Source organism: Erpetoichthys calabaricus, chromosome 11 (assembly GCF_900747795.2).
Source record: "Erpetoichthys calabaricus chromosome 11, fErpCal1.3, whole genome shotgun sequence".
NCBI classification, from domain to species: domain Eukaryota; kingdom Metazoa; phylum Chordata; class Cladistia; order Polypteriformes; family Polypteridae; genus Erpetoichthys; species Erpetoichthys calabaricus.
Genome location: NC_041404.2, coordinates 2981651 through 2995488, shown reverse-complemented (window position 1 = coordinate 2995488; position 13838 = coordinate 2981651). Strand labels below are relative to the sequence as shown.

The window sequence follows — 13838 nt, the reverse complement described above, 5'->3', positions numbered from 1 at the left end:
TTTGAAATAAAAAGAGAACCTTAGGAAGGATATTTATCTGAAAAATGTTAATCCTTTCAGCTAAAGTGATATGAACAGTTGACCATCTATGCAAGTCTTGCTTAATTTTTTCCATACAGACGGCAGAATTTTATTTATAAAGAGCTTTATGTTTACTTGTGATGTTCACCCCATGGTATTTAAACTGATCTGCGATGATAAAAGGGAAGGTGTCCAATCTAATATTGTATGCTTGGGAATTCACTTGGAAGAACACACTTTTATTCAAATTGATTCTGAGACCAGAAATCTTTTGAAACTCTATTAGTGTTGTTAGGACCGCAGGCACAGTATTTTGTGGATCTGATATATACAGTACCATATCATCTGCAAATAGAGAAACTTTCTGTTCCAGTCCTTCTCTGATAATCCCCTTTATCTCATAAGCATTTCGAAAGTGAACTGCCAGTGGCTCAATGGCGATTGCAAAAGGCAGTGGTGACAAGGGGCATCCTTGTCTGGTACCACATTGTACTTTCAAGTATTCTGAATTAATGGTGTTAATACAAACTGAAGCTTCTGGATTGGTATACAGTAGTCTGATCCATGCACAAATGTTCGTACCAAAACCGAATTTCTCCAATGTAATGAAAAGGTAGTTCCATTCGACCATATCAAATGCTTTTTCTGTATCCAATGATATCATCATCTCTGGGGTGTTTGACTTTGTGGGAGAATATATTTCATCAAACAGGCATAGAAGATTGGAAGCTAAGTGTCTGACTTTAGTAAATCCAGGTTGGTCTTGTGATCTTACCGAAGGCAGCACTTTCTCCATCCTTCTAGCTAGGACTTGAGAGTATCTTAACATCATTATTCAGAAGTGAAATTGGTCTGTATGATGCACATTGTAATAAGTCCTAATTTTGTTTAGGAAAAACGGTAATTAATGCTTGGCAAAAAGTTTGAGGTAGAATTTTATTTTCTCTAGCTTCTGTAAATGTTGCTAATAGAAGTGGAGCTAGCCAAGTTGAGAATTTCTTATAAAATTTGGCAGGGTAGCCATCGGGGCCTGCTCCTTTCCCAGTCTGAAGTGAGCTTATAGCATCTAGTAATTCTGATAGTGCCAAAGGTTTATCCGATTCCTCTGCACTAAGAGTATCTATTTGTGGTATCTGTAATGCATCCAGAAATGCACTAAATTGTGTCTTGTCTTCTTTAAACTCAGTAGAATATAAGGATTTATAGTAGTCTCTAAATGTGTGCATTATATTTTTATGGTCAATGATATCGTCTCCATTTGTGTTGGTGATTGCTGGGATTGCATTGTGGACTTCTTGCTTGTGGATTTGCTGACCTAAGATCATATTAGCTTTCTCTCCATGTTCATAATAATGATGTCTTGATTTAAATAGGAGTTGTTCAGTTTCTATAGTTGTTAAGAGGCTGAGTTCTGAGTGCAGAGCCTGCCTTTTCCTATGAAGTGCCTCACTTGGACACCTGGCATGTCCTTGGTCTATGCTAGTAATTTTGCCGATTAGCTCTGACACCTTCTTGTTTTCCAAGTTATTTCTGTGGGAAAGATACGAAATAATCTGTCCTCTTAAGAAGGCCTTCAGGGTTTCCCAGGGTATTCCTGCAGAAACCTCTGAGGATGTATATATTGGATTTGCTTGGATATAAATTCTGTACAGTTCTTGTCTGCTAATAAAAGTGGTTTAAGACGCCATCAAATGAGCATGTGGTGCATAGTGATTTTAGCTCCAAAATCAAAGGGACATGGTCGGAAGTAACAATAACGTCATACTTACAAGATTTAATTGTAGGCAAGAAATTATCTACAAAGAAATGATTCTTGAGTAGCAATGGTGCACTAGTGAGTAGAAGGAATATGCTCGAGTTTGGGTTTAGAAATCTCCAGGCATCTTTGACTGTTAAACACTCCATCCAAAATGTATTTTTTTTAATGTGTTACTTTCCTCATGTACCTTATAGTAGTAGCTGAGAGAAAATGTAATCTCTTGCTTTTATGCTGAATGGAGAAAAAGAAGTTTAGGACATAACATAAGGGATAAGTGTTGTAGAACAGCAAATGGTGTGAAAAATGTACTTGCAAAAGAAAAATAAATCTCAGATTATTCATGTTGTATGATCCATGTGTCTATTGTCTTCCAATTCAAAAAGTCCTTCCCAAGAAGTTTTAGGCATCCTTTTTATGGACATAGCGATACTTCAGGAAGTAACTAACAATATTTTAACAAAAAAGTATGGATTTTGTGTATTTTGAGCATAATGCTTGGAAAACAGACGTGGATTATACGACAGGAGTAATGTGAATCCCCCTTGTCTTATGGCAAGTGGGAATCTGAGAGATGTGCAAATGTAAACATTCCAGTAGGTTGTCAATTCTAATAAACAGTCTTTCAGCATTTGTAATATGTGCAAATCAAACTGGCAAAGCTTTTAAACTCTACAAAAAAGTAAACAAAGTCGGATAAGCCTATGGCAAGTCAATATGGGGTAGTTAATTTTTATAAGCATCTATTTAACAATTAGAAACTTGCGCTCATGCTACAGTTAAGGTAGAGTGGCAAAATTCAGATGTCTCAAAACAAGGAAAAAAACTTATTTAACCAGTTTAAATGCTAAATTAAAATTAGTTAATGTGAAATCATCATACACTAATTTTTCCTTTTTTTTTTTTTCTTGGAAAACCTTACAATTAAATACCAAGTCATTAGTGTTTGCGATGCGCACATTCAGAAGGCTTTTTTAAATGGGGGAAAGCTGTCTAAAATCATGATCACATTTATTGATCAAATTAACTATTCTAAAAATAGATACAGTACTGTGCAAAAGTTTTAGGCAGGTGTGAAAAAATGCTGTAAACAAAGAATGCTTTCAGAAATATAAATAATGATGGTTTATTGTTATCAATTTACAAAATGCAAAGTGAGCAAACAAAAGAAAAAACCTAAATCAAATCAATATTTGCCGTTACTACCTTTTGCCTTCAAACCAGCATCAATTCTTATAGGTACACTTGCACAAAGTCAGGGATTTTGTAGGATTATAGTCAGGTGTATGATCAACCAATTATACCAAACAGGTGCTAATGATCATCAATGTCATATATAGGTTGAAACACAGTCATTAACTGAAACAGAAACAGCTGTGTAGGAGGCTTAAAACTGGGTGAGGAACAGCCAAAACTCTGCTACCAAGGTGAGGTTGTGGAAGACAGTTTCATGTCATGGCAAGACTGAGCACAGCAACAAGACACAAGGTAGTTATACTGCATCAGCAAGGTCTCTCCCAGACAAAGATTTCAAAGCAGACTGGGGTTTCAAGATGTGCTGTTCAAGCTCTTTTGAAGAAGCACAAAGAAACGGGCAATGTTGAGGATCGTAGACACAGTGGTTGGCCAAGGAAACTTAGTGCAGCAGATGAAAGACACATCAAGCTTATTACCCTTCAAAATCGGAAGATGTCCAGCAGTGCCATCAGCTCAGAACTGGAAGAAACCAGTGGGACCAATGTTCCCTCTAATTTTTTATAGGCTATGTGCGCAAAAAATATCATCCGTGCGCATTTTAAAACAAGACTAAATTTTTGTGCGCTACAGAATGTTTGTTGGAGTTCAGTTCAAGTTACAAAAACACGATGTTATTTCAGTTATCAATACCAAACAAGTTTCATTGTTAAATGCTATACCTATTAATAATGTGTAATTATATTTTACAGGTAGCATTTCGAATGTGGCACCAATGTCCATCAATTTTGCTAATTCTGCAAATTGATCATTCTGAAATGCAAATTTCGTCATCTCTGGAAAGCTGTTAATCAGATTGCTTTTGATTTTTTCTGCAACAAGGAATTTAAAGTCATTGTATTGTTGAATAATGACACTTTCCTCCTGAAGAAATTGTTTGTACTTTAAACAAAGAGATCGGATATGTTCAATTCCAAAGTCAAAGTCGCATTGTGCTATTGCTGTACAGTCAAAAGCAGACCATTCCTCAATTTCATTTTCAGGAAATCTTTCACCCAGATGCAAACATAGGATGTTGATGAAGGTTAATATGGAATTAGTATCCACGGAAACTTCTTTTCCAGACACCTTGTCAAGAAGACTGTTAACTTTATCACTCCATTTAACCTTCTCACCAAGGTACTGCATTCGAAGTTTGTTCAGTTTACCCTGTGCAAGATGATAAGCTTCCAATGGCGTCAAACCACGTTTTTGAAATGCCATAGTTAAAGAAGCCATTTCTGATAAGACATCATTCAAAATGTCCAATGTTATATGAAATTGTTCACTCTTCAGCTTCTTATAGCAGTACTTTGATATAGGATCATTATCTTTGGATTCTTCAAAATATTTTAATAGGGGATCATAATTTCGAATAATTGCTTGAAGTGCAAAGTGTCTGGATAACCAGCGCACTTCATTCAGAGGCCTGAAAGCAATTGATTCACATTCAGAAGCATCTGCTATTTCCTGAAATTTGTATCTTTTAGTAGAAGCCATTCAGACTTAAAAGCTATTGCAGCTCTCTTGCGTTTTGCACCTTTCATCGCTTGTGGTTTCGACATTTAAAAAATTATATCTAGCTACAAAGTACCAGGCTGAACACCAAGATTCCACGAAATAAACAATACAACGGAAGTCAAAGAATCAAAAGTTAGCGCGTTTCGTACAAAGATGTTATAGGCTGATGCAGGCAGCAAGATACCGCATAGCGCCGACCGTAGCCTGCTACGCAAGACTCTACGTCAGTCAACTCTGATTGGTCGTAGCTGCACACAAGTGACGCCACACCCCTGATTTAAAATTTATAGCGCTTCGATAAATGGGATAAATGGGAAATCAGAACAGCTGGCCTTCTGCAACATTTCACTTTAATGCCAAAAATCATTTTAGGCAAAAATTACATTTTTGTGCGCGCTATTTTAATTTGTGTGCGCGGGTTCAGAAAGTCGTGTGCGCGCGCACACACGCACAGCTTAGAGGGAACAGTGAGTGGGACCCAGGTACACCCATCTACTGTCCGGAGAAGTCTGGCCAGAAGTGGTCTTCATGGAAGAGCTGCAGCCAAAAAGCCATACCTCTGACGTGGAAACAAGGCCAAGCGACTCAAATATGCACGAAAAACATAGGAACTGGGGGTGCAGAAAAATGGCAGCAGGTGCTCTGGACTGATGAGTCAAAATTTGAAATATTTGGCTGTAGCAGAAGGCAGTTTGTTTGTCGAAGGGCTGAAGAGCGGTACAATAATGAGTGTCTGCAGGCAACAGTGAAGCATGGTGGAGGTTCCTTGAACGTTTGGGGCTGCATTTCTGCAAATGGAGTTGGAGATTTGGTCAGGATTAATGGTGTTCTCAATGCTGAGAAATACAGGCAGATACTTATCAATCATACAATACCATCAGGGAGGCGTATGATTGGCCCAAAATTTATTCTGCAGCAGGACAACGACCCCAAACATACAGCCAAAGTCATTAAGAACTATCTTCAGCGTAAAGAAGAACAAGAAGTCCTGGAAGTTGGAAGTATGGCTCCCACAGAGCCCTGATCTCAACATCATCGAGTGTGTCTGGGATTACATGAAGAGACGGAAGGATGTGAGGAAACCTACATCCACAGAAGATCTGTGGTTAGTTCTCCAAGATGTTTGGAACAACCCACCAGCCGAGTTCCTTCAAAAACTGTGTGCAAGTATACCTAGAAAAATTGATGCTCTTTTGAAGGCAAAGGGTGGTCACACCAAATATTGATTTGATTTAGATTTCTCTTTTGTTCATTCACTGCATTTTGTTGTTTGATGAAAATAAATGATTAACACTTCCATTTTTGAAAGCATTCTTTGTTTAAGGCATTTTTTCACACCTGCCTAAAACTTTTGCACAGTACTGTATATTTTATAGGATTCACCTAAATTAATTTACATCTACTTAAGATATTCGATATTCTTGGTTAATCTGAATAGCTACTTACCCGATCTCTTTTCCGGAACACAGCACACTTGTTTATTGTTCCAAAAGGAGCAGCTAGCTTCTCCAAATCTTTCTGGAGATCTTTTGCTTTAATTAAGCCATTTATTTCAATTACTTTGCTGGTTGTCTGCTGAGAGAAAGTGATAAGAGGGAAGTAAAAAAGAAAATGCTTATAGCCTTAGATTAAAGTAAATACACGCAAAGAATATTTGGCAGTTTGTAATACTGTATTATACCCTGGAGTAACTATTGAGGAGACATAAAATACTGTATGTGTAAGCTAGCAATTATTTGCACAGAGCAAGACATATTACCAACACAATCTAAATATTCTTCAACAAGTAATATTGCATGAGATACTAGTGATTTATTAGTATTAACAAATACATACAGAACTACTGATTTTGTAATTTTTCTGTGGAGTAATGTATGGACAGGAAATATTAACAGGCCAGATGCTCGGCACTTTTCCTCCATGCACTCATGTTTCTCTTACATTCTGATGACAAACATATTAGGATAAGTCACGATTTTAGAATACCCATGACTTGGAGAGCAGAGGAAGATTTACGAGGAAACAAAAGTGAAAAAGTACTGGGATTCCAGAGATGTCCAGGACCTCTTAATCAATCCTTTGGATCCCCATAAAGCGTCAAATTCTCCATTTTAGGTGAGGTCACCAAAAATATATTGTAAAAACAAAAATAGGGTTATTGTCCATCACTAGATCCTAATTCACATGCACTTCACTTTTACTCAGAAATAAAAGACAATAAAGGGAAACCTCACCGGTACATTCCGCTTTGTATCAGATATGAAACTTAGACTCCCCTATGAAGGATTTAGCAGTTGAGTCATCTAAGACTGGGAACTGACATTAACATTTTTAACTCTTTACCAATCCTTATATTTAAGGGGTACGCTACTATACAGTAACTACAGAACAGTTAACACAAATTTGCTTTGGCAAGTAATATTCTTGTAATTAAAAATTAAAAACATTTAATACACGAATCTAAGCAAGTACCAGAGATAAGAAAACTCTTTCCATATGGAACACAAAGGATATCCTAAATTCTGTTTACTTTAATTCCATTCTTTTATAAACCATTCAACTCTCAGTTCCTTGTAATATTTGCTTCATTTCATATTTACTTAATTGTTATGTGGAGTTACCTAATAAAGTATGACAAGATAATATACTTTGCTGCATTTCCAGGGACAAAGGTATGAGTTCTCTATAACTATCTGCAAGCAGTCAGCAAATATATTCACTATGTCCTCAGATAATGCAATAAATATTTATATTAGGATTATTAGACTTTCAAGGTTGCTGACTGCAAGATTCAGCATGTTGCCAAAGAACTGGAATCCCTAGAGATGCTTTCATCTGGTAAGGAGCTGTTGAATCCGTATCTCAGGGATCAGGAAGCTTGCCTCTTACAGACTATGTCCAGGGTCGATTCTGCTACCTCTGCCACACGTCATGTTGCTCACACCCTAGGCAGAGTCAGCTTCACACTATCTCCTGCTCTAGACGATTACAATGGAACGTGGGAACACTGACAACAGGAGCAGGGGCTCAAGCCCAGGTCATCTCCACTTCCTGAATCTAGCATCACCACTCACAAACGATTCAACTCTCTAAGCTCCTCTGCTGTTCCTGCAGACAGTGGTAAAGTGGTTGTTATAGGAGACTCAATTGTGCACCAACTGAACTTAAGGCTACCTGACTGCAAAACTTTTGTGTCATGTTTCCTGGGCGTAGAAATTAAAGATGTAGAAAGAAGAGCTCCAAAAGTCCTTGAGAAGCACAAGAGCAGGACTATTGGAACAATTCTAATCCATGCTGGCGTCAAAGACATTCAAAACTGCAAGTTAGAAGTCCTGAACACCAACTTCACATCTGTCATCTAGGTCAAGAAGGAGAGAACCCTGAATACAAGAATTGTATGAGGTCCACTTCCAATGCTCTGTAGATCAGAACAAACCTACAGTCGACTCCTGGCCATGGATGGATGGATGGATGGATGGATGGATGGATGGATAGATAAACTTTGTCTTGTAACTTTGTCCGACATCCTGTAAAGCATTTTGAGCTATACTGTTTGTACGAAAATAGGCTATATAAATAAATGTTGCAGTTGTCATCTGGCTACATGAATTTGGCCATTTATGAGTAAGAATGAGTTTGTGTGTAAGTTTGCCAGTAATGGAATAGGGTTATATTGACATGATGGGTTCTAATGAAATCCAAATAGGCTGCAGTTTCCTGAAACCGATACTATGGTAGGCAAATCCAGAAAACTGACTGATACCTTCATGACTAAATATGATTTTAGTTATCTTACTACAAAAAAGTGCTTGCTTCATTCAGAAGTAGGATGCTAATTAAAATAAACTATTTTAAAATCTGGCAAACTAAAACAATTCAGTAAATTCGCCAAACAAATGAGTAATACACAAAGACACTTGAAGCAGCCATGCATCAATATTTAAATATGATCTTACTACTGGGCAAACCTCATTACCTTTGATGACGTTTGCAATTTTTCACATTTTCTGTAAAAAGGACAATTTTAACAATACCCACGAATCACCGATATGAAGATAAATCAAATTCCAGTATAAATAGTAATAATTATTTATATTTGTATTTGTTTATAAACCACAGGTTAGTAAAATACTGGCTCTGATTAATAATATATATGACTACATACGAATGGCGGATATAAACTAAATTCTATAAATTTCATCAAATATGTTGGTCTCCACAATGCTGAATAGGTCAAATATAGTGAGTTAATAACTTTGGTAAATGTGCTGCAGTAATTAAAGGATTGATGTTAATATAATTTACACTATAACAAAAACAATACAATTACTTACCATGGCTGATTCTAGAGGTCTGTTATCTCTTGCGTGGGGTCTGTCATCTCTTGTGTATATATCCTCTGTGGACAGAGAAAGTCACTTACAAATGTTCTAAAATATAAAACTTTAAAGCTATAAGCTCATATTAACATTCTCCCAAAAGTGGGACTCGAAAAAATGATTGTGACATACAATAAACTGACTGGAATTTAGTACCAAAGGAGTTAAAAGATGAGATTAACATAATAAATGCTTTGGAATGCTTAAACAATGCTAAATATTGTGCTATGTATCCTGTTAACATACTTTGGGGGAAAAAAAAACAAACTTGCTTAACAGCAACTTTACATCTTACATTAATAAATTTGCATTAATTAGGTTATTTCAGATAAGAAAAATAGACAAATTAGGATATCAGTCAAAAACAACTTTCATCTCCGTTTATTTTTACAAGTAAAAGTGAATATAAGAATGAACACAGCCAAATGCATGCCAAATACTAAAAACATGATCAGTTTTCGGAAAATTAATACTTACAAACACATGAACTTTAACAATTTTGTACAATACAGCAGGACAAGTTAAGGCACTTCAAATTAGTTTTTGTATAGACTTCACAGTTCAAGATAATTTTTAACAAATTAACCTACAACATTTTTGAGCTACATACATAATTGGATCCCAAATTCACTGTCAACTTCAACATTCCAGTCATTATCTGTTGTGCCATGAGCAGTGGAGACTAGGCTAACACTCAGTGCCTGGCTTGTCAGTCTTTAGTAACAGTGAAGATTGTTAAACCCACTAAGTCCACATTACACAAAGGTCAAAAAAACTACCCCCCAAGTTGGGCAAATGTTTAAAGCAGTCAACATTATACCATTTTGATATAAGATTTCGGGGGTACATTATTTATTTATGTTTTTAAATTTTGAATGCCCAGAACTGAAACTGTAATTTTTCAATTCTAAAGGACAAAATGTACCTTTCTGTCACGAAAGGAAAACTGAGTAGTGTAATGCAGACTTTGTAATAGGATACAAACAGAAGAAGAAAAATTATTTTTGAACATAACTAGGAATTAATTTAAATTACTCGAGCGAAATATTAGTCATCACATTTTTGTTCATTAAATGTTTGTAGCAGTAGGTCATATTCAAAAGTAACAGCAAAAACAGAATGCAACTGCATGTGTTAGCAGACTATATTGTATAAATGCTTTTTAAACAGTATTTTACAATATTATGTACTAAAAAAAAAAAAAAATTGGTTCAAATTGACCTTGGACTACATAATAGCTTTCATAGACAGCAGACTCTAATTCAAATGATATGAAAATGGCAATGATTGCTGTCCTATTGCTAGCTGCTGATTGCAGAGGATCCTTGACTAACTTTAGCTCCAATTTCTTAAACAACAGTTTTGAAAGAAATACTTAATGCAGACCTTCCATGATGAATAAAAAATTTGGACGGCGTTTTCCCTCGCCCGGACGTGGGTCACCGGGGCCCCCCTCTGGAGCCAGGCCTGGAGGTGGGGCTCGATGGCGAGCACCTGGTGGCCAGGCTTGCACCCATGGGGCTCAGCCGGGCACAGCCCGAAGAGGCAACGTGGGTCCCCCTTCCCATGGGATCACCACCTATGGGAGGGGCCAAGGAGGTCGGGTGCAGTGTGAGTTGGGTGGTGGCCAAAGGCGGGGACCTTGGCGGTCCGATCCTCGGCTACAGAAACTGGCTCTTGCGACGTGGAATGTCACCTCTCTGAAGGGGAAGGAGCCTTAGCTAGTGCATGAGGTCGAGAGGTTCTGGCTAGATATAGTTGGGCTTACCTCAACGCACAGCTTGGACACTGGAACCAACCTCCTTGAGAGGGGCTGGACTCCCTACCACTCTGGAGTTGGCCCTGGTGAGAGGCGCTGAGCGGGTGTGGGCATACTTATTGCCCCCCTATTTGGAGCCTGTACATTGGGGTTTACCCTGGTGGATGAGAGGGTAGCCTCCCTCCGCCTTCAGGTTGGGGGGACGGGTCCTGAATGTTGTTTGTGCGTATACACCGAACAACAGTTTGGAGTACCCACCCTTTTGAGTCCCTGGAGGGGGTGCTAGAGGGCATACCTTCTGGGGACTCCCTCGTTCTGCTGGGAGACTTCAATGCTCACGTGGGCAATGACAGTGAGACCTGGAAGGGCGTGATTGGGAGGAATGGCCCCCCTGATCTGAACCCGAGCGGTGTTTTGTTATTGGACTTCTGTGCTCATCACGGATTGTCCATAACGAACACCATGTTCAAGCATAGGGGAGTTCATATGTGCACTTGGCACCAGCACACCCTAGGGCTCAGGTCGATGATCGACTTTGTGGTCGTGTCATCGGACTTGCGGCCACATGTCTTGGACACTCGGGTGAAGAGAGGGGCGGAGCCGTCAACTGATCACCACCTGGTGGTGAGTTGGCTTCGATGGTGGGGGAGGATGCTGGTTAGGCTTGGTAGGCCCAAACGTGTTGTGAGGGTCTGCTGGGAACGTCTGGCAGAGCCCCCTGTCAAAAGTAGTTTCAGCTCCCACCTCCGGCAGAACTCCGACCACGTCCCGAAGGAGGTGAGGGACATTGAGTCCGAATGGGCCATGTTCAGTGCCTCTATTGTTGAGGCGGCTGACCGGAGCTGTGGCCGTAAGGTGGTCGGTGCCTGTCGTGGCAGCAATCCCTGAACCTGTTGGTGGACACTGGCGGTGAGGGATGCCGTCAAGCTGAAGAAGGAGTCCTACCGGACCTTTTTGTCCTGTGGGACTCTGGAGGCAGCTAATAGGTACCAGCAGGCCAAGCAGAATGCGGCTTCAGTGGTTGCTGAGGCAAAAACTCGGGCATGGGAGGAGTTTGGGGAAGCCATGGAGAACGACTTTCAGACGGCTTCATGGAGATTCTGGTCCACCGTCCAGCGTCTCAGGAGGAGGAAGCAGTGCAGTGTCAACACTGTATATGGTGGGGATGGTGCGCTGCGGACCTCGACTCGGGACGTTGTGGGTACTTCAAAGACCTCCTCAATCCCACTAACATGCCTTCCAATGAGGAAGCAGAGCCTGGGGACTCGGAAGTGGGCTCCCCCATCTCTGGTACTGAGGTCACCGAGGTGGTCAAAAAACTCCTTGGTGGCAGGGCCCCAGGGGTGGATGAGATATGCCCGGAGTTCTTCAAGGCTCTGGATGTTGTAGGACTGTCTTGGTTGACACATCTCTGCAACATCGCATGGATATCGGGAACAGTGCCTCTGGATTGCCAGACCGGGGTGGTGGTCCCCCTCTTTAAGAAGGGGGACCGGAGGGTGTGTTCCAACTACAGAGGGATCACACTCCTCAGCCTCCCTGGAAAAGTCTATTCGGGGGTTCTGGAGAGGAGGGTCCGTCGGATAGTCTAACCTCGGATTCAGGAGGAACAGTGTGGTTTTCGTCCTGGTCGCAGAACAGTGGACCAGCTCTACACCCTTAGCAGAGTCCTGGAGGGTGCATGGGAGTTTGCCCAACCAGTCTACATCTGTTTTGTGGACTTGGAAAAGGTGTTCGACAGTGTCCCTCGGGGAATCCTGTGAGGGGGGCTCCGGGAGTATGGGATACCGGACCCCCTGATAAGGGCTGTTCGGTTCCCGTTACAACCGGTGTCAGAGCTTGGTCTGCATTGCCCGCAGTAAGTCGAACCGGTTTCCAGTGAGAGTTGGACTCCGCCAGGGCTGCCCTTTGTCACCGATTCGGTTCATAACTTTTATGGACAAAATTTCTAGGCGCAGCCAGGGTGTTGAGGGGGTTCAGTTTGGTGGACTCAGGATTGGGCCACTGCTTTTTGCAGATGATGTTGTCCTGCTTGCTTCATCAGGCCGTGATCTTCAGCTCTCTCTGGATTGGTTCACAGCTGAGTGTGAAGCAGCTGGGATGGGAATCAACACATCCAAATCCGAGACCATGGTCCTCAGCCGGAAAAGGGTGGAGTGCCCCCTCAGGGTGGCAGGCGAGATCCTGCCCCAAGTGGAGGAGTTCAAGTATCTTGGGGTCTTGTTCATGAGTGAGGGAAGAATGGAGCGTGAAATCGACAGGTGGATCAGTGCGACGTCCGCAGTGATGCAGGCTCTGCATCGGTCTGTCGTGGTGAAAAAGGAGCTGAGCCGTAAAGCAAAGCTCTCAATTTACCAGTCAATCTATGTTCCTACCCTCACCTATGGTCATGAGCTATGGGTAGTTACCAAAAGAACGAGATTGCTAATACAAGCGGCTGAAATGAGTTTCCTCCGCAGTTTGTCTGGGCTTTCCCTTAAAGATAGGGTGAGAAGCTCAGTCATCCGGGAGGGGCTCAGAGTACAGCCGCTGCTCCTCTGCATCGAGAGGAGTCAGATGAGGTAGCTCGGGCATCTGATCAGGATGCCTCCTGGACGCCTCCCTGGTAAGGTGTTCTGGGCACGTCCAACTGGGAGGAGGCCCCGGGGAAGACCCAGGACACGCTGGAGGGACTATGTCTCCCGGTTGGCCTGGGAACACCTCGGGATTCTCCCGGAGGTGGTAGAAAAAGTGGCCGGGGAGAGGGAAGTCTGGACATCTCTGCTCAAGCTGCTGCCCCCGCGACCCGACCTTGGATAAGCGGAAGATGATAGATGGATGAATACTTAATGCAAAGTTAAAACCGTAGTTGTAATCTCAAGGTAAAATTACTGGCTGCTTTAGACCATGACAGAGAGCAGGTGTGGAACTTTGCCGATAAATTTGTTTTAGATAAATACTAAATCATTATAATGATGATACAGCCATAGTGTTGTTTTCATTGTAAAAACCAAATACATAATTGTTATCTGTATGCTTAAAGAGAGTGATGCTTACATAATTCCTTTCGTCTCACGTTCATTTTTTAAACTTTTGCGGGTAATGCAGCAGAAGTGAGCAGGTATACCAGCAGCTTCCTAAGTACGCTCCCCAGTGTTTGACTAATTTGTACTGGGGATCTGCTTTGATG

General features: G+C 40.9%; 1 protein-coding gene across 4 annotated transcripts in view; it reads right to left on the bottom strand.

Annotated features, from left to right (window-relative positions):
• The window catches only part of LOC114660138 (matrin-3-like), a 98230-nt gene that overhangs the window by 32672 nt on the left and 51720 nt on the right, over window positions 1-13838 (bottom strand). For 3 of the 4 annotated variants that reach the window (XM_051933823.1, XM_051933824.1, XM_051933825.1), the window contains 2 exons: window positions 8866-8930; window positions 5978-6106 (listed from right to left, as the gene is read on the bottom strand). In XM_051933823.1, the coding sequence (XP_051789783.1) occupies window positions 5978-6106; window positions 8866-8930 (194 nt within the window). The remainder of the gene's footprint in view (window positions 1-5977; window positions 6107-8865; window positions 8931-13838) is intronic. The other variant, XM_051933826.1, reaches the window with a different exon arrangement.